Below are 24,117 nucleotides of genomic sequence, written 5' to 3'. Positions count from 1 at the left end.
TATCTCTGTGCTTTCTGTCCTGTTCCATTGATCTATATTTCTGTTTTTTTGCCAGTACCATACTGTCTTGATTACTGTAGATTTGTAGTATAGTCTGAAGTTAGAGAGCCTGATTCCTCCATCTCCATTTTTCTTTCTCAATATTGCTTTGGCTATTTGGGGTCTTTTGTGTTTCCATACAAAGTGTGAAATTTTTTATTCTAGTTCTGTGAAAAATGCCATTGGTAGTTTGATAGGGGTTACATTTAATCTGTAGATTGCTTTGGGTAGTATAGTCATTTTCACAATGTTGTTTCTCCAATCCAAGAACATGGTATATCTCTCCCTCTCTTTGTATTGTCTTTAATTTCTTTCATCAGTATCTTATAGTTTTCTGCATACAGGTCTTTTGTCTCTTTAGGTAGGTTTAATCCCAGGTATTTTATTCTTTTTGTTGCAGCGGTATATGGGAGCGTTTCCTTAATTTCTCTTTCAGATTTTTCATAATTAGTGTATAGGAATGCAAGAGATTTCTGTGCATTAATTTTGTATCCTGCAACTTTACCAAATTCATTGATTAGCTCTAGTAGTTTACTGATAGCTTCTTTAGGATTTTCTATGTATAGTATTGTGTCATCTGCAAACAGTGACAGTTTTACTTCTTCTCTTTCAATTGTATTCCTTTTATTTCTTTTTCTTCTCTGATTGCTGTGGCTAAAACTCCCAAAACTCTGTTGAATAATAGCGGTGAGAGTGGACATCCATGTCTTATTCCTGATCTTAAAGGAAATGCTTTCAGTTTTTCACCATTGAGAATGATGTTTGCTGTGGGTTTGTCATATATGACCTTTATTATGTTGAGGTAGGTTCCCTCTGTGCCCACTTTCTGGAGAGTTTTTTATCAAAAATGGGTGTTGAATTTTGTCAAAATCTTTTTCTGCATCTACTGAGATGATCATGTGGTTTTTATTCTTCAGTTTGTTAATATGGCGTATCACATTGGTTGATTTGCGTGTATTGAAGAATCCTTGCATTCCTTGGATAAACCCCACTTGATCATGGTTTATGATCCTTTTCATGTGCTGTTGGATTCTGTTTGCTAGCATTTGGTTGAGGATTTTTGCATCATGTTCGTCAGTGATATTGGCCTGTAGTTTTTCTTTCTTTGTGACAACTTTGTCTGGTTTTGGTATCAGGGTGATGGTGGCATCGTAGAATGAGTTTGGGAGTGTTTCTCCCTCTGCTATATTTTGGAAGAGTTTGAGAAGGATAGGTGTTAGCTCTTCTCTAAATGTTTGATAGAATTCGCCTGTGATGCCATCTGGTCCTGGGCTTTTGTTTGTTGGAAGATTTTTAATCAGTCTCAATTTCAGTGCTTGTGATTGGTCTGTTTATATTTTGTATTTCTTCCTGGTTCAGTCTCAGAAGGTTGTGCATTTCTAAGAATTTGTCCATTTCCTCCAGGTTGTCCATTTTATTGGCATATAGTTGCTTCTAGTAATCTCTCATGATCTTTTGTATTTCTGCAGTGTCAGTTGTTACTTCTTTTTCATTTCTAGTTCTGTTGATTTGAGTCTTCTCCCTTTTTTTCTTGATGAGTCTAGCTAATGGTTTATCAGTTTTGTTCATCTTCTTAAAGAACCAGCTTTTAGTTTTATTGATCTTTGCCCTCGTTTCCTTCATTTCTTTTTCATTTATTTCTAATCTGATCTTTATGATTTCTTTCCTTCTGCTAACTTTGGGGTATTTTTGTTCTTCTTTCTCTAATTGCTTTAGGTGTAGGGTTAGGTTGTTCATTTGAGATGTTTCTTGTTTCTTGAGGTAGGATTGTGTTGCTATAAACTTCCCTCTTAGAACTGCTTTTGCTGCATCCCATAGAATTTGGGTCGTCGTGTTTTCATTGTCATTTGTTTCTAGGTATTTTTAAATTTCCTCTTTGATTTCTTCAGTAATCTCTTAGTTATTTAGTAGTGTATTGTTTAGCCTCCATGTGTTTGTATACTTTACAGTTTTTTTCCTGTAGGTGATATCTAGTCTCATAGTGTTGTGGTTGGAAAAGATACTTGATATTATTTCAGTTTTCTTAAATTTACCATGGCTTGATTTGTGACCCAAGATATAATCTATCCTGGAGGATGTTACATGAGTACTTGGAAGAGAGTGTATTCTGTTGTTTTTGGATGGAATATCCTCTAAATATCAATTAAGTCCATCTTGTTCAATGTGTCATTTAAAGCTCTGTTTTCTTATTTATTTTCCTTTTGGATGATCTGTCCATTGGTGAAAGTGGGGTGTTAAAGTCTCCTACTATTATTTTGTTACTGTCGATTTCCCCTTTTACAGCTGTTAGCATTTGCATTATGTATTGAGGTGCTCCTATGTTGGGTGCGTAAGTATTTACAATTGTTATATCTTCTTCTTGGATCGATCCCTTGATCATTATGTAGTGTCCTTCTTTGTCTCTTGTAATAGTCTTTATTTTAAAGTCTATTTTGTCTGATATGAGAATTGCTACTTCAGCTTTCTTTTGATTTCCATTTTCATGGAATATCTTTTTCCATCCTCTCATTTTCAGTCTGTATGTGTCCCTAGGTCTGAAGTGGGTCTCTTGTAGACAGCATATATACGGGTCTTGATTTTGTATCCATTCAGCCAGTCTATATCTTTTGGTTAGAGTATTTAATCCATTTACATTTAAGGTAATTATCGATATGTATGTTCTTATTACCATTTTCTTAGTTGTTTTGGGTTTGTTATTGTAGGTCTTTTCCTTCTCTTGCGTTTCCTGCCTAGAGAAGTTACTTTAGTATTTGCTGTAAAGCTGGCTTGGTGGTGCTGAATTCTCTTAACTTTTGCTTGTCTGTAAAGGTTTTAATTTCTCCATCAAATCTGAATGAGATGCTTGCTGGGTAGAGTATTCTTGGTTGTAGGTTTTTCCCTTTCATCACTTTAAATATGTCCTGCCACTCCCTTCTGGCTTGCAGAGTTTCTGCTGAAAGATCAGCTGTTAACCTTATGGGGGTTCCCTTGTAGGCTATTTGTTGCTTTTCCCTTGCTGCTTTTAATATTTTTCTTTGTATTTAATTTTTGATAGTTTGATTAATATGTGTCTTGGTGTGTTTCTCCTTGTATCCTGTATCCTTGTATCCTGTATCCTGTATGGGACTCTCTGCACTTCCTGGAGTTGATTGACTATTTCCTTTCCCATGTAAGGGAAGTTTTCAACTATAATCTCTTCAAATATTTTCTCAGACCCTTTCTTTTTCTCTTCTTCTGGGACCCGTATAATTTGAATGTTGGTGTGTTTAATGTCCCAGAGGTCTCTGAGACTGTCCTCAATTCTTTTCATTGTTTTTTCTTTACTCTGCTCTGTGGTAGTTATTTCCACTATTTTATCTTCCAGGTCACTTATCCGTTCTTCTGCCTCAGTTATTCTGCTATTGTTTCCTTCTAGAGAATTTTCAATTTCATTTATTGTGTTGCTCATAATTTTTGTTTGCTCTTTAGTTCTTCTAGGTCTGTGTTAAACGTTTCTTGTATTTTCTCCATTCTGTTTCCAAGATTTTGCATCATCTTCAGTATCATTACTCTGAATTCTTTTTCAGATAGACTGCCTATTTCCTCATCATTTGTTTGGTCTGGTGGGTTTTTACCTTGCTCCTTCATCTGCTGCATATTTCTCTGTCTTCTCATTTTGTTTAACTTACTGTGTTTGGGGTCTCCTCTTCACAAGCTGCAGGTTTGTAGTTCCCATTCTTTTTGATATCTGCCCCCAGTGGGTGAGGTTGGTCCAGTGGCTTGTGTAGGCTTCCTGGTGGAGGGGACTGGTGCCTGTGTTCTGGTGGGTGGGGCTGGATTGTCCTTCTGGTGTGCAGGGCTGCATCCAGTGGTGTGTTTTGGGGTGTCTGTGAACTTAGTATGATTTTAGGCAGCCTCTCTGCTAATGGGTGGGGTTTTCTTCCTGTCTTGCTAGTTGATTGGCATGGGACATCCAGCACTGGAGCTTCCTGGCTGTTGGGTGGAGCTGGGTCTTAGCATTGAGATGGAGATCTCTGCGAATGCTCTCGCCGATCGATATTACATGGGCCTGGGAGGTCTCTGGTGGTCCAGTATCCTGAACTCGGCTCTCCCACCTCAGAGGCTCAGACCTGACACCAGACCAGAGCACCAAGACCCTGTCGGCCACACGGCTCCAAACTCCAGAACTCCACACTTCAGTGATCCCCCCTCTAGACCTGTCTCATAATTTTTTTATTGTGTTTTGGGCATTTTGTATACAACAACAATAGGGACTGAAGCAAATAATTTACCCAGAACGTGCATGCCTCTTCTTCTTTCAGGCTGCTAAATATGGGGCTGATTCTGTCTGATCTGTAGTTGAATTGGCTATGGGCTTTGTTGCAGCTTTAGTTTGACTCAGTTTGTACTGGCTTTAAATATTCTGAGGGGAGGATCAGGACTTTTCTTTCAGCAGGGTTTGAGATCTGAGCACTGGCACAATTCTCAACATCTCTTTGTGCTGTTAACTTTCTGAACCATATGAGATCTTTTAAATTTATAGCCCATTTGCCCATCTAGGTCACTGGTTATTTCTCTTTATAGTACTGCTCTCAGCTTTTGGTACCTCAGGAGAGTTTTTCTTTGCTTCTTTGCTCTAATCATAGATTTTGGAAGGCAGCTGCCTTATCATTTGTGAAGGAGTAGAATGCCCCAGAGTTGTTTCTCTGTGCTCTCCTGCCCCTGACTTCAGTAGTTGAAAGCCCATAGCATTCCAGAATGATTTCTTCTCAGCTTTTCTACCCCCTACCTTCAATAGCTGAAGCCTATAGTGCCTTGAGTGGACTTATCTCAGATTTCCTGCCATGTTCTCAGCCTTTGGTAGCTGAAAAGTTGGAGAACTTTGGATGAATTTCTGTCATCTGTTCTCCCCCACCCCTCCTGCCTTGGCATGTAGTTGCTTCGAACTTGCTGGGAGTCCAACACATTTCAGGAGGTTCTCTTTCCGGTCTGCTGCCCCTAGCTTTTAGTATGCTAATCATGGTCTTGAAGAAGTCTTGTAGGAAAGAGATGGCAGATGTGTGCAGGCTTGCTCTGTGTCTGGAGCTCCTTGGAATTCTAATATATTATGCTAACTCACACATGGCTATTAGAAGTTAAAGTTCAGAAGTTTGCTTTTTGGGGTTTACTTCATTTTGCTTTCTTTTTTCCATTTGTAGCCTTCTTATGAGTATGTGTGTATTATCATATTTATTGAGATATAGTTTAAATACATATAAAATTGATCATTTTTAAATGTACAGTTTGATGAGTTTTGACAACTGCATAAAGTCATGTAACTATCACCACAATCCAGATTTAAGGCATTTCCATCACTCCAAAAAGTTCCTTTCTGCCCCCTTTTTCACTCAGTCACCTTCCCTCATCCCCAGTCCTTGGCAACCACTGATCAGATTTCTGTCCCTATAATTTCATCTTTTCCATCATACTATGTAAGTAAAATAATTTGATACATAGACTTTTCAGTCTGGATTCTTAATATGCTTGTGACGTTTATCCATGTTGTTGCATGTATCAGTAGTTGGCTCCTTCTTATTACTGAATAATATCCCATTGTATGGATGTATAGTCAGTTCTGCTATAATGCTTGTTTAGAAAATGTGAATTTATTCCGATATGATTAAAATATTAGGAAACAAGTTGAGCATAACACAAATTATTCCATTTGCTTACATGTGATTTTATCCATGAAAAACATCAGGTGAATAAGCCTCACAGGAATACACAACACACACACACGCGCACACACACCCCTCAAATACCTACTAGCTACCTCTGTTCACTGCATGCGTTACGAGCCATACTCATCCACAACTGGAGTTACAACTTTCTGGCTTCAGACAACCCTCTTTCTACCACTTTACAATAACTCACAAGCTGTAACCCTCTGACTCTCACTGCCACAAGCAAACTTCAGGTCTTTTTCAAAGTTAAGTGGCATATTTGTTGTAGTATTTATGTTAACTATTTAACATGAGTAAAACTGTGCTATCATTTTTATTAGATTCCTATTTTTCCAATGTGTCACTGATGAACTGTTGGAGTGTTGTGGCCTCAACCCTATTTTCCCGTAACCCTGTAGTTTTTATTGCATGATTTCTTATAGTGCAGTGATTTTTAGGGATGTACGTTTCATGTTATAGCAGAATAACTGTACCACGATTTGCTTATCCATCCACCACTTGAATATTTGAGTTCTATTTTGAATGAAGTTTGGGGATGTTTTGAATAAAACTCTCACAAACATTTGTGTACAAGTCTTTGGACATAAGAGATAAAAGTAGTGGGAAGTCTGAGGGAGCAAATGTAAGGGTCCTGATGTGGATGGAATCTTGACCGTGTCTGCAGATAGGAGAACTTGGCATGGAGCTCATTCTTCATTTGCACCCCAACCTCCCTGGCGACTTGCTTTATTCAGTGCCACCAAGACCTCCTCTGGATGAACATTTATTTTCAGTTCTAATAGCAGGAAGGAAATATAATGGGAAAAGGGAAAACTTTAATGTCTTTTAGAAGCAAAATTATATATTCAATACACTTAAGTATGTAATATATTTGTTATTTTTCTTATTTTTTCTTGATATGTGAAGAATATTAACCATTATACAAGTTGTGTATATCTTTTCTGAAGTTGGGGCCATACTTGTGATTTCTTATCTAAGTTGCAGAGTTCTGGTGTAATCTTTTTTTAAAATTAATTAATTAATTTATGGCTGTGCTGGGTCTTTGTTGCTGCTCATGGGCTTTCTCTAGTTGTGGTTGTGGCCACCAGGGAAGTCCCTCTGGTGTAGTCTTATGAGTACTTATTCTCCTTTATTTTCCAGCCCTAGGCAGTGTCACTCCCCTCCATCTTCCTGAAATTTTCTGTGTAATTTAATAAGATGTTGGTTGGGATTTATCCTACTTCAAAACGCTGTTGTCTCATCCAAAAAAGACCTTTCCGTATACCCCCTCCACAGACGATATCCCTGGAGTTGGCAGGACTAGCCCTATACCTCGTTACATTCCTCCAGTCTACTAAAGCAGGAGATTGAAGAGAAGGGAGAGGAGAGAATCATTGCCCAGGGTAGGGAATGTTATTGCTTCACTACTCCCATAAAAGCAAATGAGAGGGGCTTCCCTGGTGGTGCAGTGGTTAAGAATCTGCCTGCCAATGCAGGGGACACGGGTTTGAGCCCTGGTCCGGGAAGATCCCACATGCCGTGGAGCAACTAAGCCTGTGCACCACAACTACTGAGCCTGCACTCTAGAGCCCACGAGCCACAACTACTGAAGCCCACGCGCCTAGAGCCCATGCTCCGCAACAAGAGAAGACACTGCAATGAGAAGCCCACGCACCGCAACAAAGAGTAGCCCCCGCTTACCGCAACTAGACAAAGCCTGCATGCAGCAACAAAGACCCAATGCAGTCAAAAATAAAATAAATAATATAAATAAATTTAAAAAAAAATAGCAAATGAGAGAACTCCAAGGGAAATACTTGCAGAGCTTGGACGTGCCATCAAAGAAGGAGGGAGTCTTCTCAATACCTAGGTGGAGCCAACATAAACAGTATATCTGCTGATGTGCCCTGAGTGTACCTGAGTAGGGGTAAGGGGAGGGGAGAGAGATGGCAAGCAAAGAGACTTTGCCTACACTCTGACTTTTGCTTGATAAGCATGAGCAAAGTGAAGATGCCATAAGAGGTGGAGGGACTTGAACTGTCTTGCCTTTGCCCACCCAAGTAGATGATCTCTTGGTTAGCTGGAAGCAGAGTAGCAACATCAGGGAACAGGGAATGTCAGGTTAAATCTGTGCCAGGTGGAACAACACCTTGAGAGACAGGGATCTGATGGTTAAGACCATGTGACATGGATGGACCCAGGTTTATCCAGCACTGCTAACTACATAGCCATAAGGAAGTTAATCTAAACCCTCTGAACTTCTGTCTCCTCATCTGTCAACTGGAGGAGCAACAGCATTTGCATCATAGTAACATTCTGAGGATGAAATGAGCCAATACATGAAAATTATTATTTTTATATACCACATTTCCTTTATTCATGTTTTAGTTGAAGTATAGTTGATTTACAGTGCTGTGTTAGTTTCAGGTGTACAGCACAGTGATTCAGTTATATATATATATATATATATATATATATGTATATATTCTTTTTCAGATTATTTCCCTTATAGCTTATTAAGAAATACTGAGTATAGTTCCCTGTGCTATACAGTAGGTCTTTGTTGGTTATCTATTTTATATATAAGAGTGTGTATCTGTTAATCCCAAACTCCTAATTTATTCACCCCCTTCCCCCCATTGGTAACCATAAGTTTGTTTTCTATGTCTGTGTGTCTATGAAAATTCTTAATTCATATTAGACTCTGAATAAATATGTCATTATTCTCAAGAAAGATTGATTTATTTTTTTTCAAAAAGCAAAGGTGCACATGAAGGAATGTCTTGCTTTTTTGTTCATGTAAAGTGCTGATTTTATTTTAGGAAATAGAAATTATAGTTTAATTTATAACATAATATTTTGGCTTTAGCTCTCTACGATGCTGTCTCCATTGTAAGGCACAATGTCATTAAGGTGGCATGTCTTCCCTTTTTTTGTCTTTTCTCACTCTTCCAGTTTTCCTAAACTTCCCCTTTCATTCTTCTCAATCAGAATTATTGATGATCAAGGAAACAACATAATGGCCAGAAGTCCAAGGCTTACTTTCATTTCATTTTATTTATTTCTTTATTTTATAAATCCATCTATTTATTCATTCATTCTTGGCTGTGTTGTGTCCTTCCTGCTGAGCGCGGGTTTTCTCTAGCTGTGGCAAGCCGGGGCCACTCCTCGTTGCGGTGCACGGGCCTCTCATTGAGGCGGCCTCTCAGGTGGTGGAGGCGCCCGGGCTTCAGCAGTTGTGGCATATGAGCTCAGCAGTTGTGGCTCACAGGCTCTAGAGCGCGGGCTCAGCAGCCGTGGCGCAGGGGCTTAGTTGCCCCGCGGAATGTGGGATCCTCCTGGACCAGGGCTCCAACCCGCGTCCCCTGCATTGGCAGGCGACTCTTAACCACTGCGCCACCAGGGAAGTCCTCCCAAGGCTTACCTTTAAATAAATAAAAGTATCTTCATTATTCAAAGGGTTATAACATAGTGCAAAGTCCAAATATTTGTTGAAAAGTAAATATTTATAAAGTCTTGTTTGTTGATGGATTTGGCCCAATATCTAGAGAGAAGATTTAACACAAGCACCCAACATCACCTTGAACAAGTATGTACTATGTGATTTCTTGGAGAAAACATTCAGTAGAAAACATATTTCCAATTTTGAATTACATTAATAAAGATGAAATAATTTAAATAAATTAAAATTTAAACATGGAAGACTCCAGAGTTTGGTTAGTAGGAGGTGGGGTTTAGACCCATAAAAGAGAGTTGCTGGGTCCCATTCTTCTGGCTCAGGTTTCTGCTTCCTAATCTACTGATGGATTTGGCTCTTTCTTTCCGGACCCCTCAGATTCAACTCCAGGCTCTTGATGTAATCCTGGACCCAGACATCACTGGGGTTGGCACAGACCAGCTGATCTCTTTTAGTATGGAAGCTATGAGGAAGAGCAGAATGATTAAGGACACAACCAGCAGGGAGATTTCTTGGCCATGATGACCCCTTCGTTCTTTCTGACTTGACATCTCAGGATCTGTCACTTTCTCAGCAATCAGCTCTCATACCTCAGGAACCCCAATTTCCTTGACAGTCTCATGGGGATCTCCTCAAATAGCTTCCCTCCTGCTCTCTCTTCTTCTTGGCATTTAGTTATTTTTTATTGAAGCATAGTTGATGTACAGTATTATACAAGTTACAGGTATACAGTACAGTGATTCACAATTTTGAGGTTATACTTCATTTATAGTTATTATAAAATATTGGCTATATTCCCTGCATTGTACAATATACCCTTGTAGCTTTTTTTTTTTTTGAGACAGTGGTACAAGATCTTTTATTATTATTATTTTTTACCACCCCCCCAACCCCACTTTCCCCCCTCGGTGTCCATATGTTTCTCCTCTCCTTGTATCTTATTTTATACATAATAGTTTGTACCTCTTAAACCCCTACTCCTATATTGCCCCTCCACCCTCCTGCTGCTCTCTTCTTTTTGCACCTGGCCAACTCTTCCTGGTTCCGTGCTGGGTCTGGACTGGCTCAGAAAACACCTCAGAGTCTCTTCTGTATCTGTGATGGACTCAGAGACAGTATTTCTACCATGGTGCCCAATCTACTTCTCTATACTCACGCAGGCAGCTCCCCTCTATGGGGCTTCCCAGTTTCTCATCCCAAGAATAAGCAGGACGAGTGGCCCTTACGGGACATTGGCTTAGAGCCCTGGCGGCTGCTACAAAATCAGCAGGAGGCTGAGGAGAAGGCACAGCAAGACACTGAATCATTCGAAAGCCAAACAACCTCAACTTCTCCTTGCCTTCCACCCACAAAAGGTCAGAAGGAACTAGAAAGACATAACATTTCTTAAAATTGGGGAACTTAAATGAACTGGGGCGTGTGGTTTTTCCTAATAAATTTCCCCTCACTCTCTATCTCTCCATTTTGGCTTTTATTCTTACTCTTTAGGGGACTTAGCTCACTAAAATGCCTACCATCTTTTGGAGGAGGGAATTTCATCTAGCCCATGATGTCACAAAACAACAGAGATCAAACCTGAGATATCTCTTATGTCTCCACAACAACAGGGCTTTTGGGAATAGCTGACATGAATCTAAACTTACCTGCACCAATGGGAAATAACTAGACCTGGAGTATGCCTCTTGCCAATTATTCAGTGAATGTGGCCTCAATTATCTTATTTATAAAGTGGAATCAACCTGCCTTGTTCTTTCTCCCTGAACCACTTGGTAGAATATGATAACCTGGGCACTTTTGAAAGAGAGACCGCCTTGGGTTCAAGCCCTGGCCTTTTTTCTTGGAAGACGGAAACCGGGGGTGACTGGAGGGGAATATTTAGTAATAGCGTTGGTGTCATGCTGTGAGTTGCACAACTCAGGGCTGTCAACACCCTTTGGTTAACAGAGGGTTTCAGAGCATCTGCACGAATAGCTCAATTTCTCCATTGGTTGGGGACACTTCTGATGAAATTATTTGTTTTCTGAGGTCTTTCTGAAGAATCCTTAGTTAGTGGGTGGCCGGGAGCTTGTATTGCGACAGGCCTCCTTTCAAGGACAGATGTATCTGTGAACTGTGTGCTGACTGTTGCTCCCCCACAGAGCAGAAGGTGCTGATGTTCTTTCACAACTGACTTGACTGCATAGGTGTGATATATATGACGATGCCACAAGCAGTCCAGTTTAAAGATAACCCTCACCATCTGGGCTGGAAGATCTAACATAGCTTCCTTGGTCATGTCTGGTGCCTGGGCTAGGACAGTTGCAGGACAGGCTCACCTGGGACTGTCAACTGGAGCTGTGTATATGTGGCCCTTCCAGATGGCAGTCTTAGGGGTCAAAGATGACTGTTCCTGGTGAATAAGGTGGAACCCGAATAGCTTTTTATGACCTAGCCACAGAAATCCCATTGTACCTCTTCCAACATAATCTATTGGTCAAAGTTGTCACAAGCCTGTCCAGATTCAAGGAGAGGGGAACTAGACTCCTACCTCTCCATGAGAGGAGTGTCAAAGAAATCTTGGCCATGTTTTAAAAGCACCATAGTATCATTTTATCTGTAAGTATTTGTATTAGCTTCTTATTTTTTATGTTTATATATTGTAAAAAATTTTAATTGAAGTTGATTAAATCAATGTAGTTGATTTATAATATCGTCTAAGATTCAGGTGTACAGCACAGTGATTCAGTTGTATTAGATCCTTGTTGCTGCTGTAACAAATGACCCCAAACTTAGTGGCTTAAAACAACACAAATTTATTTCAAAAGTCTGAAATGGGTCTCACTGGGTTAAAATCAAGGTGTCTGCAGGGCTGCCTTCCTTTTTGGAGGCTCCAAGAGAGGATCCATTTCCTTGTCTTTTTTGGCTTCTAGAGATTGCCCACATTCCTTATCTGTAGCCAGCAATTTCTGGTCAAGTCTTTCTCACATTGCATCACTCCGACTCTGACACTCCTGCCACCCTTATAAGGATCCTTGTGATTACATTGGGCCCACACAGATAATGCAGGGTAATCTCCCCATCTCAAAGTCAGTTGATAGCAATCTTGATTCCTCCTTGCTGTGTAATGTAACATAGGTTACAGGTTCTCTAGAGCACAGGTTCTAGAGATTAGGACGTGGACCTCTTTGGGAGGGGGGTCATTATTCTGCCTACTGCACTATTTCAACCTTTATCTTTAAAAAATAAGGATTAAAAAAAAAATCACAAAACCGTTGCTTATTTGCCATCTGCATATCCTCTTCAGTGAAATGTCTGTTCATGACCTTTGTCCATTTTCTAATTGGATTGTTTGTTTACTGTTGAGATTTGAGAATTCTTTATATATTCCAAATACAAGTCCTTTGTCAAATATGTTGTTTGTAGACATTTCCTCCCATTCTATAGCTTGTCTTTTCATCTTCTTGACTGGGTCTTTTGAAGAGCAAAAGTTTAAAATTGATGAGGTCCAATTTATCAATTTTTCATTTTATGGGTTGTGCTTTTGGTATCAAAGCTGAAAACTTTTTGCCTTGTCTTAGGTCCTGAAGATTTTTTCTTATGTTTTTTCCTAAAAGTTTTGTAGTTTTATGTGTTACATTTTAGTCCATGATCCATTTTGAGTAAATTTTTGTGTAAGATGGGAAGTTAAGGTCAAGGTTTTTTGGTTTTGTTTGTTTGATTTTGTTCTATGGATGTCCAGTTTCTCTGGCACCATTTGTTAAAAAGTTACTCTTTCGCCATTATCTCTTCCATTATTATTTGGTAGAACTTGCTTTTGAAGCCAAATAGGTAAGAAGATTTTTTTTTTTGCAAAGGATTTAAATTACTGATGTTAATTCCTTAATAGAAATAACACCATTCATATTTTCCATATATTTTTGTTACATAGACTTCTCATGTCAGTAAATTATATTTCTGATAAGGGAGAAAAGGGACTATACTCCAAAGGAACAGCAAAATTTAGCAAGCATGTACCAGCCTGAGCTGGGAGATTACCTTGGGTTTGGATTTTGAGGATGCTTGATCAAGGAAGCTGGAACACAAGAATGGATTGAGGGAGCTTATTGACCAGGGGGTTCTCTTTCTGGATATAGGCTATAACTTCCTGGCAAGGATCCCAGAGGTTGGTGCAAATTTGCAGCCAGGAAAGCTCCAGAAGCCTGGAGAAAACAATAGTTCATGCTGAGTGAAGTTAAAATACTTGAATTGCCATGACAGATGGAGAAGGAAGGGATGAAAATGACCATGGAAGTGGGCATGCTGGAGTAGATATACCATGTGAGGCTGAAAGACCCACCAGATTATGTTCCATGGGAAGTCCCAGAGAACACACTATTCATCAAAGCCATAAGGATTCACTGGTGAGACAGGCACCAGCATCAGTTGTGTTTCTCCTCTGTAGGCTAGGACTGATGGTAGGAGTGGCTGTCACAAAACTTGGCCCACTGATAGCAATGGGGATGATGCCTTCCCTCCTTCCCTCCTTGAATCTTCAGAATTATATCTTTCATCAGTTTTGTAAAACTTTTAGCCATTGTCCCTTCAGATCCATTTGCTGTCTTATTCTCTCTCTCCTCTCATTTTGAGATTCCAATTAACCAGATGACAGATGCCCTACTCTATCCTCTATGTTCTCTTATCTTCTTTTTTTGTAATTTTTTATTCGTCTGTTTCTCCTTGCTTCACTTTGATATGTTTTAAATTTACCGATATTTCTTCAGTTGGGTTTAATCTGCTCTGAGTTTTTATTTCAGTTTTTGCATTTTTCGGTTCCAGACTTTATTTCTGACTTTTACAAATCTGCAATGATACTCATTATAGTTTCCAGTTCCTTGCCAAAAAGCTCAAGCTTCTTTGTAAGGCATTAGCATTAACATCTGGGATCATGTTTAAAAACATTTTAGAGTTTGAGATTTTCTAAACCACCCAGGTGACTGGAGCTGGCCTCCTGTCTGTTCAAGGGATGGTTCTCTTCTAATTTACTTTTACTCCTAAGCCATCAGCCCAAACAGAGGAAGGTTTCTTACAGTCCCTTCACTTGGGCAAACCTGGACTTTGTTTTCCTCCAGCCTGGCAAGGCTGAGAAATGTTCAGCTCACCTTCTTAGCCACCTCTTCTGAATTGCAAACATCCTCAGTCTAGAAGAGGTCTCAGTGCCAGGCTCACATCTCTGGATTTCTATCCTCTATGGGGTCTTAAACCAATAATTCCTTACTTCTCATTTGCTGAGGTAGGCTGTCTCTTATTAGAGAATTGTGCATTCCTGGTAACTCTGCTTCAGGTGGAACACTGAGAGACAACTTCCTAGTGTTTAATTAAGAGTGTGGGACTTGCTCTCCTCTGCAGGTTTGACCACAAAGTTACTAGCTGTGTGACCTTGGGAAAGCTCACTGAAACTCTGTTTTCTCATATGTCAAAGGAAGATAATTAGTATACACAACACAGTGATTTTGAAGAAGAGACAATGCATGTAAATCCCTTAGTACAGTCTGTGGTTTGTAGTAAGTCCTCAAAAACTGTTAGTCTTTATTCTTAAGAAAGCTGAATTTATGAAAATACATAAGTATGCATGATCAAATACTTTGCTTTGGTGCAATGTAAGTGATGGATTTCCCTGGTGCATATAAATTTGCATTTGTTTTTAATACTTTTCTTTTCTTTTCTTTTCTTTTTTTTTTTTTTGTGGTACGCTGGCCTCTCACCGCTGTGTCCTCTCCCACCGCGGAGCACAGGCCCCGGACGCGCAGGCCCAGGGGCCACAGCTCATGGGCCCACCCGCTCGGCGGCATATGGGATCCTCCTGGACCGGGGCACGAACCCGCATCCCCCGCATCGGCAGGTGGACTCCCAACCACTGCGCCACCAGGGAAGCCCTTTTCTTCTTTTTGAGTCTATGGGAAATGTTTCCCTGGTATAAAGCCTGGTATTGTTGGGATAACATATCCTCATTCTCTTGCCTTCCCTTTCTACTTAGGTGTCTCTAATCATTCTTTCTTATTCTTTCCAACCAATGAAACTGATTTGTCAGGGGATAAAAAGAATAACCAGTAGTCCAAGATATATTTAGGAAACAAAAAGAATCTTTATTATTCTGACATTTTGAACAGAGTAAAAGGCTCATAAAAACTCAGTAAGCATCTGTTGATGGGTTTGATCCAATGTCTACCCAGATATAGGAGTACCGTCATTCACCATCATCCCAAACATGAGTCAACCACTGTGTGATTGACTGGGAAGGTGCTTGGGAATGAGAGGGTGTCATATGATTTCTCAGAGAAAGCATCAAATGAATAAAATGATATACAGTATTTAACTAGCTTAACTAAATTAAAGAAAGTTTTCAGAATGTGGTTAGTGGAGGGGAGAGGGACTCATAGGAGAGGGAACTTCTGGGGTTGCAGTCCCCTGGTTCAGGTCCCTGCTGCCCAATCTACCCACACCTCTAACAGGCTCCTTCTGGACCACTCAGGGGCTCTTCTCCAGGTCCCTGAAGTATTCCTGGACCCAGTCATCGGTGGGATTGGCACAGATATATAAGCCCTTTCTGGTGAAGAAGCTGTGGAGAGGGCAGAAGTATTATATAGAGAATGAGTAAGGATGTTCTTGACCACCTGTGGCCCTTTCATCTTCATCCCTATGGGATTAATGGAGATAACCTCAGGTCATCTCCTTTCTGCTGTCTCTTTCTCTCCTCTCTTCCCTCTACTTCTGGCCACATCCTCCCTGGCTCTCGGCAGGCCCCATCCCATGTCAGGAAACAGCCCAGTGGCCTCTCTCTCTGTGTCCTGCATACACAGAAAGCCCCCAGAGGGCTGGGCGCCTTCCCAGGATGGCTCCTTATCTACAAGCCGGTACGCTTGAGATCTGCTCCCTGCTCTGACTCCTGTGGATACTCCCCCCGCCTCCACATCCTGTGTCTCCCCAGGGCTGAGCAGGAGGACTGACACTTACATGATACCAGGTCTGGAGCACTGGCTGCTGGTCTTAAAAAAGTTAACCACTTTTCTGCGGGGGATTTTCTGGGAGGTGTAGGTGAAGCAGCAGGTGGGTGCGGTGTAAACCCTGCCTGTGGGGAAGCAAGAACAACAGTTACTCAGGAGTACAGGCAAGCCCCAGATGATCAGGAAGAAGTGGAGAGAGACAGCGTAGCTCAGAGCTGAGGTTTGGGGGTAAAGGAAACCGGAAAGCATTTGATTCTTTCGTTTGTTTGTTTCTCATTAATTTCCCTCGTCTTGTTTTTGGTCTTGTCACTCCATTTTGGTCTCTATCTTTTTCTACAGGGAACTAAGCCCTGCAGAGGCTACTCCCTCCTCCTAACTCTCTTTGTGGAATTTTTTCTGATCAATTGAAGGATAAGATGGCTGAGTTAAAGTACGAATGATTTTCACAACTCTTGGGAATCGCTGAATTGGGATTCTGAAACTTATCACCAGGATCTAAATAGACCTGGATTCTACCTCAAGCAAATGTATTAGACTTCAATATTCTCATCTAAAAAGGAGGATAAAACCTCTCCTAACTCCATCCTGAAGCCCAAATCAATAGAAGCTTTCGAACCTTCTTGAAGAAAACAACCATGTCATTTTTGAAACCCCGTTTGAGGTTCTTTAATTTCACATGGGGGTTCTTAGGCCACAGCACTTGGGCTAGATTCAGACCAGAGTGTGGGTAGCAACGATTAAAGGAGGGCAGGTAACAGACTTACTTTTTGCATAGCAGCAGAGGGCCATGGTGCAGAGAAGGACAAAGATGGTAGCCACGATGACCTTCATGATGCGGGACAGGCAGGCAGAAGAGTGTGGACAGAGCTGAGATGGGGCTTGGGAACTCCTTACTGCTGGCCTCCTTCTGGAATGTGAGCTATCTTCGCTCCTTTTAATAGGTGGTCCTGGGCTGCGGGAACATAAAAATCGGAGGTGCCTAAACAAGGAATTTTAAGTGTAGTGGTGTCGTTTGAGTTGTATAACCCAGCGTTGCCTGTGGTTACTAGAGAGGTTTTGGGTGCACCTAGCAATGGTTCAATTGCCAATTTGCTTGTGTGCTTATGAGGAAGTGGTTTCTCCAGATGGGGGACCAGGAGTTGGCATCGCCCAGGGATCAGGCTTAGCTGTTTCCTTTCCACGTGACAGATATCTCTCTGTAGTGAGTGATCACAGCCTTCTTCCATGGAGCAGCATGCTCTGATGGACTCCCACAATTGTCCTAAGTGTAAAAATGCCACTGAGTCTCAAGAAGGATAAGCCAAACTTAAGCGCACCCTAGATGGAAAGAACAGAATTGGAAAGGCTGGAGGTACAAGAACGGTGGAAATAAGGATTAGCTTTCCAGTACTGGTCTATTTGTCAAATACTCACCACATACCTACAATGAAGTCTGGATTTAACGCTGGCTAAGGGTCCAGCCTTAAAAACGTCCATATTATTTGAGCCAGAAATTCTGTTTTTTCAGAACCTATCCTATGGAAATGAACTCACAGAACATGGAAAATTTTAAGGACACTGTTATCTGGTGCAGCTTATCTTTGATCAAATAATTGACACCAAACTAGATATTCTACAGAGCTGGAATGATAAAGTAAACCCACTGATAGACATAATGGTTAATGTTTAAGAGCCTAGTGCCAGCCTCTTAAACAAATAGAATGACATGAAAAGACTTAATTTTTAATATTAAATATTAACAAGCAAGATGCAAAAAAAAAATCCTGAGAAGAGGAAGAAAAAACCAGAAAGAAATATGCCTGTCTGCCCCTCACCCCATGGCCCATGGGTTGGCTCTCCTCCACAAGCCCTGCCTGTCTCTAGGAAGCAGGAGTGATACCGATATTATACCAGGGTAGGAAAACTGGCTGTGTGTGTCACCATGACCATGAACAAATTTGTGACAGATCTGGAGAGAAATAAGAGAAGCAGCAGGCACTGAGGTGTCTGCCCTAACCACGAAGAAGTGGCAACCAAGAGCCCGAGAAAAGCCAATCAATTTTTTCTACCCTGGGCGGGGGCCACCTAGAAGTTGGTGGAGATGTCAGAGCTCAGGGCTGCAGAGTAGGGCACAAACGAAGCGAGGAAACTAAGCATTTCTTCTTTTCCTTGAATTTTAAAAAATTAATTAATTAATTTATTTTTGGCTGTGTTGGGTCTTTGTTGCTGCTCCCGGGCTTTCTCTAGTTGCGGTGAGAGGGGGCTGCTCTTCGTTGCAGTGTGCAGGGGCTTCTCACTGCGGTGGCTTCTCTTGTTGCAGAGCACGGCTGTAGGCGCACGGGCTTCGGTAGTTGTGGCTCGCAGGCTCCAGAGCACAGGCTCAGTAGTTGTGGCACACAGGCTTAGTTGCTCCGCGGCATGTGGGATCTTCCCGGACCAGGGATCGAACCCCGGTCCCCTGCATTGGCAGGTGGATTCTTAAGCGCTGCACCACCAGGGAAGTCCCTACCTTGAATTTTTGTTTTGAATCTCTGCCTGTCTTGTTCTCAGTCTCTGGCTCCCTCTTCAGGGAATATAGCTATAGGAACAGTGAGCCCTTGTTCCGTCTCATTCGGGGGAACTTCATCTGGTGCACAGAGGCATTTCCCAGCAAGATACCACCTTCTGTACATCACCCAAAGTGTGGAGCTCCTTGGGAGAGCTGAGGGAATATATCATTTGGCTCATCCTAGGAACCAGCTGGACCTGGCATTTGCATCTTGTTAATGCCTGAATTAGACCTCAGTTTTCCCCACTAAAAATGGGTCCTAGTCCTCTTCTGCCTTTTAGATACAGAGGCTAGGAGAACTAAAACTTCTTGGGAAATAGTTCAGAATATTTTGAAAACTTCTGTGAATTCTTTGCTTTCACGTAAGGAATCTCAACCATAGGGCTTAAGTAATATGGTTTAGACATCCATCCAGAGCATTGGGAAACAATTCTAAAAGGGAGAAAGGATGAGGGTGCAGAGAGTCTTGCGATGCAGACAAGACCTGTGAGCTGAGGGCCGTGGTGAGGAGATGGTGAACAAGGGCAGCCATGGGGAACTCATCAGTGATGGGCAGGCGAGGGCAAAGCCAAGATAGGACTGGGCACTTGCTGCTGCCTCCATCCTTCTGGAGTCCATCCTGTATCCTTGTCCCTTTATAGGCAACTCTGAAGCATGAGAAGCTGGAGGCTGGGGATGACCAGATCGGAAGTTGTCGGATGGTGTCGTGTTATGAGTTGCACATGTCGGGGTCTGTGGGGTCACACGGAGGTTCAGGGCATCCGAGATAGAGCTCAGTTGCTCACTTGTTGGGGCTGATTGGCTGGAAATGTTTTGGACAGTGATAGGAGGTGACGTGATGTTAGGGTTAGAGCTATAAGTACATGGAAAGATCTAGAGATTAATGGTTTCACCCACAGAGCAGATCTGATGCTTTGCTACAGCTCTTCTGATCATACAAGGTGACATTTATGGGTAATGCCCCAGCACCGTGAGCACACAAATCGCCATGAAAACCGCACCCTGGGTGGAAAGGGCCATGACATCATGTTGCTCAGAGTGCTTCTAAGGAAGTGATTCACCAAAAACGGGGGAAGACAGGAGTTGTTGTCTCTAGGGGACCAAGCTTAGCTGGTTCTTTCTACCAAGAACAGTTCTTTACGGCCCATACCATTCCCTGTTTCCTTCCTCAGAGCAGACATGTCTAATGTTCTTCACAGGTGTTTTGACCATGACATACCTAATGATGCCACAGAGCCTAAAGTAGCCTGAGCCATGTTTGATCCAGTCCCAGATGGACAGAATGGAATTGGAGAAGCCTGGGCTACAGGCATGACAAGATGGATGAGATCCGCTTTTTAATGACTGTTTCAATCATCAAACATTCACAAGTCCCTACAATGTGTCGTCACTGGGTTTAACAATAGCGTATCGAAATGGACATGCATTAGATATAGGGTGCCTCTATAGATCAGGAGCCTCAGTTGTTCTTATTTTTTGACTCAGAAAGTCTACAGCTAGGAAAATATCCTGTGGAAAAAAACTTCATTTGTGGAGAAAGTTTTATGCATATAGATGTTTGGTGCAGTTTATTTATAGCAATTAAACATTGGAACCAGTCCAAATGTGCTACAATAGTACATGATAATATAAATGCACTAGGCTGATGGTTGAGTAAATCAGGCAGCTCTTAAAAATACTGGAATGATTTGGAAAAGTCTTGTCATGTTAGGTATAAATAAGAAAAATACAAAATTGCATCCACATCATGACTACAGTAATGTCCCTTCCCCTCTCAGACACATAGTAAAAAGAGGTAAAAAAAGCAAGTAAGTAAATGGAACTATCATAAGCCTAGGGGGAAATGCACTTGAAAGAAATAAACCAAATTAATAGTGGTTAGGTTTGGGTAATAGAATTTTTCCTACCTTTAAGCAATGTAATTTTACTCAGATTATGCCTCGGAATATATTTATGCCACAATAAGACAGGAAGAATGTGGACAAAAGCCTCCTACATCCTTACTTGCACTTGTCATGCTTACCCAGCTTTCAGAAATGAAACAAGTTTTTTTTTCTTTTCTGTATTTTATATATAGTTAAAATTAGCTTTTACCACTTTTGAGGGTCATCTACAGTTAACATTACAAATTATGCAAAAAAACCCCAATTTGAATTAAAAACACTAGCAACACTGCTTTTTCTCTACTCCTGTGAGACTCCCTCCTATGCCTGTGGTTGAGACTTTTTGTGAAGATGTGATACCTGAGCAGCAGCCACCATTTCATCACCATGAGGTAACAAGCCCGAAGAAGAAAAGCCAATGAAATGATGGGGGAAGGGGATATGTTTAAGAAGGGAGTCCTTGATGACATTATTGAGCTGCCAGGCAAACCCTGGAAATGCCAGCTTGACTTTACAATAAGGAAACAGGAAATGTTCTAGGATTTTTAAATAACGAGGACTTCCTTTTAAAATTTCTTTACTTTCACAGTTTCTAAGGGCGAATTATTATTGCAAGAGGTGAATACACCATCACGTATTTAACTGTAGCTCATCTTTCAATTGTTATAAATAAGCTGTGACAAACACCATGATGCCTACGATGTCATCTCTGTGTTTATTTCCATAGGATAGATCCCTGACAGAGAGCTCTGCTGTTCAAAGGGTAACAACATTTTAAGGCTCGTCATATTAGCTCCCAGTAAGCCCAGTTAAGCCAGGGACCAGCTGTTCTGTGTCCGTCTCAGCCTGTTGATGGTGATGCTACAGTTCAGCATGCCCTGCAGGATCTCACCTGGGCTGTACTCCTTGTGGGAGCCCCACAGACATTTCCCTGACCAGAGCCAATGTTGAGGCTGGACCAGCCACTGTGGTTCTTATTATGACTGCAAGACACACCTCAGCAACAAACATCAGGGGACTTTGAAAAGACAAGAATTGTTACTCACCCGGTCCTGGAAGGTACACGGCACTGCTGGGGCCACACGGCGAGGTTGCCAGTAGAGAAAAAGCGAGCTCAGACCTGGGGTTCTGCCTTTATTGGGGCGAGGGTGGGGTGCCCAGGGTTTCATGTGTTCACTCTTTATTGGTGAATTTAAAACATAAAAGAGGAAATTAAACAGGGAAGGGAAAAGTGGGGTCACTCAAGGGGTCAGTTATGTAGGTCACCCAGAACTTTCTAAAAGGGGAACTTCATGGGTAGGGCAGCCTGGCCCTTTATCTAGTTGTGTATTGGGCAATGTGCTTATTCGAGATAGATTTCTTTGATATGGATGCCTCAGCAGTCAGGTAGAATGTTTGAGGAGTGAGCCAGAGTCTGAAAGGCCAGCCTCAATCTGGCCCCTTCTGTAGCTGAGGCTTCTCCAGTTCTGCTGTCTCCATCCAGGCTATGGTTTCCCCTTGGGGTGTGCTTCTTAAGACTCTGTGGCATTATCATCTACATCACAGCTGTGCCGTCAGCTGGGGTGAGTACCAGAAGGTTCAGCCCTGTGGGAGAGATGCTTGGTCTACAGATCTGCTCTCATGAGAAGGCACCACCTACCCTGGTCACAGGGCCACACCAACCTCTCACCTCCTCTCACTGTGGAAACCATTTCCCCATCAAGTAAGCAACACAAGCATTCTTGCAAACAGCCTGAGCCTTTGTGGCAACCCAAAGCTTTCCTGGCTTGTGCAATTCGCTGCATGATCCCAACACAGTGATAAAAAATTTCCTCCTTGGTCTACCCAAGTTTCCATCTTTGAATGCCCCAAGGCTGCCTATAACGAGGGGACATGGCTTAGACCCCAGAAGGAGGCTGCAGCTTCGAGTCGCCAAGTCCCAACTCTTCTTGGCCACCACTTGGGCTCTCACTCGGCTGTCAAGCATCATGGAGGTCCCCGGGGCCACCCTGGCTGTCCCGCTCCTCTCCGCAGCCCCCCGTGAGTCTGTCCTCCCTTTCTTTTGCACTGTCCCCTGCCGCCCCCTCTCCCCACTCTCTGGCCACGGCTTGGGCCACAGTGCCAAAATCTTGTGCCCGAGCCCTGTAAGTAGACGACTTCAGAGAGATTTCAGACACTGTTTCCTGAGCAGAATTCCCCTTCTCAAGGGGTTTTAGCAATTCTAATCTCCGGCTCTGGGAGAGAGTGGGAGGGATTCCTGGGAAAATGAGACCCAGATGGGATTCTGACAAGAGGTGGAACCTGTGTCGAGCTGGCTCCCAGTGGTGTGGCCTTCACTCTCCTTAAGAATCCAGTTGAGACTCCCCAGTGAGAGATAGAAAAAGAACTAGTTTGTTCAGAAAACTAAATCCTCCATAGAGAGGCACAGAGACTCCAAACCAAGACAGACAACCCCGAAAGAGAGACACAGAAATAAAAATGTCGAAGGAAAGAGGAAATGCCAACTTCCTCCTGGATCCCCCCCGCCCATCATCCTCCCCTCCGGCAGCACTGTCTCCTTCAGGTCCGCATGACCCTCCAGCTGCAGCTGGTTCACCTTTTCCTCTGAACAAGGACTTAGGATCAATCTGTCCTGTTTCTCACGGTTGGTGCCAACACCCCGACCGCCTGCTGCTTCTCCTACATCTCCTGGCAGATCCCGTGTAAATTCATGGATGACTATTATGAGACCAGCCGCCAGTGCTCAAAGCCCAGTGTCATGTAAGGGCCAGTTTCCTTGCCCACCCTGGGGAAGCAGACTGGGGGTCTGGCCTGAGGCACCTCCTCAGAGCTCAGGACACCAGGAGAGGCCACTGCCGTGTTTTCTGACCTGCTCTGGGGCCTGCAGAGAGTCCTGGAGGGTCTGCCCACCGGGCAGAGGGAAGAGTGACAGCAGGAAGTTGGCTTTCCCAAGGGACCCCCATATGAGACACAGGGATGGTCTGTAAACCCCAAGAATAAGGACATGATATAAAGCATGTGGATAGGCTCTGAGAGGTCTGGGGCAGAGAAGGAGGGAGGGGTCACAGTGGTCCCAGGATTCCCCTGTGGGATTCCTCAGTGTGTAATCCTTCCACTCCTCTCCACAGCTTCCAAACCAAAAGAGGCCAGGAGGTCTGTGCCGACCCCAATGAGGACAGAGTCCAGGAATACATCACTGACCTGGAGCTGAGTGCCTGAGTGGCCTGGGAGCTGCAGGGAAGGTGTTGCATCTATGGTAGATGGGGGAGCAGGACAGTAACCCTGGGACTCCAAAAGGCACCTCTTCTGTGGGTCACATCCCCGCCCCCAGCCACACTCTGGGGCCCTCCTTAACTTTGATGTATCTTATTTAACTTTTGTCATTTATTTCCACTGTCGAAGTGGGTGATGTAATGAATATTTGCTCTGACACCGCATGTCATCCTCTTCACCATCCATCCCTCCTCCTTCCTCTTCAGTTCTCCTCACTCTCGATATGTGGACCAATCAGTGTGATTAGCGCTCTCTTGGCAGAAATGGCATCACACACAACAAACAACACATGCTGATTGAGTGCTTTTGCCCGGCACCATGATTCAAAATATCGAAGGCT

General features: G+C 42.6%; 3 protein-coding genes across 4 annotated transcripts in view; 2 read left to right on the top strand and 1 right to left on the bottom strand.

The window, feature by feature from the left end:
* The window catches only part of LOC137213021 (C-C motif chemokine 4), a 172,483-nt gene that overhangs the window by 112,366 nt on the left and 36,000 nt on the right, over window positions 1–24,117 (top strand). The window lies entirely within an intron of this gene.
* On the bottom strand, window positions 15,233–21,712 carry LOC137211634 (C-C motif chemokine 3-like). The gene is made up of 4 exons (XM_067714193.1): window positions 21,572–21,712; window positions 16,880–17,067; window positions 16,126–16,240; window positions 15,233–15,730 (listed from the first exon to the last, which is right to left on the bottom strand). The coding sequence occupies exons 2-4, from the start codon at window positions 16,944–16,946 to the stop codon at window positions 15,640–15,642; spliced, it is 273 nt and encodes a 90-aa protein (XP_067570294.1). The 5' UTR covers window positions 16,947–17,067; window positions 21,572–21,712; the 3' UTR covers window positions 15,233–15,639.
* Window positions 19,154–23,723, top strand: LOC137211645 (C-C motif chemokine 3-like). The gene is made up of 4 exons (XM_067714210.1): window positions 19,154–19,198; window positions 19,284–19,376; window positions 23,125–23,264; window positions 23,633–23,723. Exons 1-4 carry the CDS (start codon window positions 19,154–19,156, stop codon window positions 23,721–23,723), a joined length of 369 nt encoding a protein of 122 aa, XP_067570311.1.

Source organism: Pseudorca crassidens, chromosome 19 (genome assembly GCF_039906515.1).
Source record: "Pseudorca crassidens isolate mPseCra1 chromosome 19, mPseCra1.hap1, whole genome shotgun sequence".
NCBI lineage: Eukaryota > Metazoa > Chordata > Mammalia > Artiodactyla > Delphinidae > Pseudorca > Pseudorca crassidens.
This window is presented reverse-complemented; position numbering and strand designations above follow the sequence as displayed.

Bases quoted from the DNA above. Each gene is read 5' to 3' on its own strand.
- LOC137211634 (XM_067714193.1), bottom strand. From the start codon at position 16,946: ATGAAGGTCATCGTGGCTACCATCTTTGTCCTTCTCTGCACCATGGCC. The intron at 16,241-16,879 runs GTAAGTCTGTTA...GCTTCCCCACAG, and splicing joins CCTCTGCTGCTATGCAAAAA to GCAGGGTTTACACCGCACCC. The intron at 15,731-16,125 runs GTAAGTGTCAGT...CCCTCTCCACAG, and splicing joins TGCTCCAGACCTGGTATCAT to CTTCTTCACCAGAAAGGGCT.
- LOC137211645 (XM_067714210.1), top strand. From the start codon at position 19,154: ATGGTGAACAAGGGCAGCCATGGGGAACTCATCAGTGATGGGCAG. The intron at 19,377-23,124 runs GTGGGGTCACAC...ACAAGGACTTAG, and splicing joins AGTTGCACATGTCGGGGTCT to GATCAATCTGTCCTGTTTCT. The intron at 23,265-23,632 runs GTAAGGGCCAGT...TCCTCTCCACAG, and splicing joins TGCTCAAAGCCCAGTGTCAT to CTTCCAAACCAAAAGAGGCC.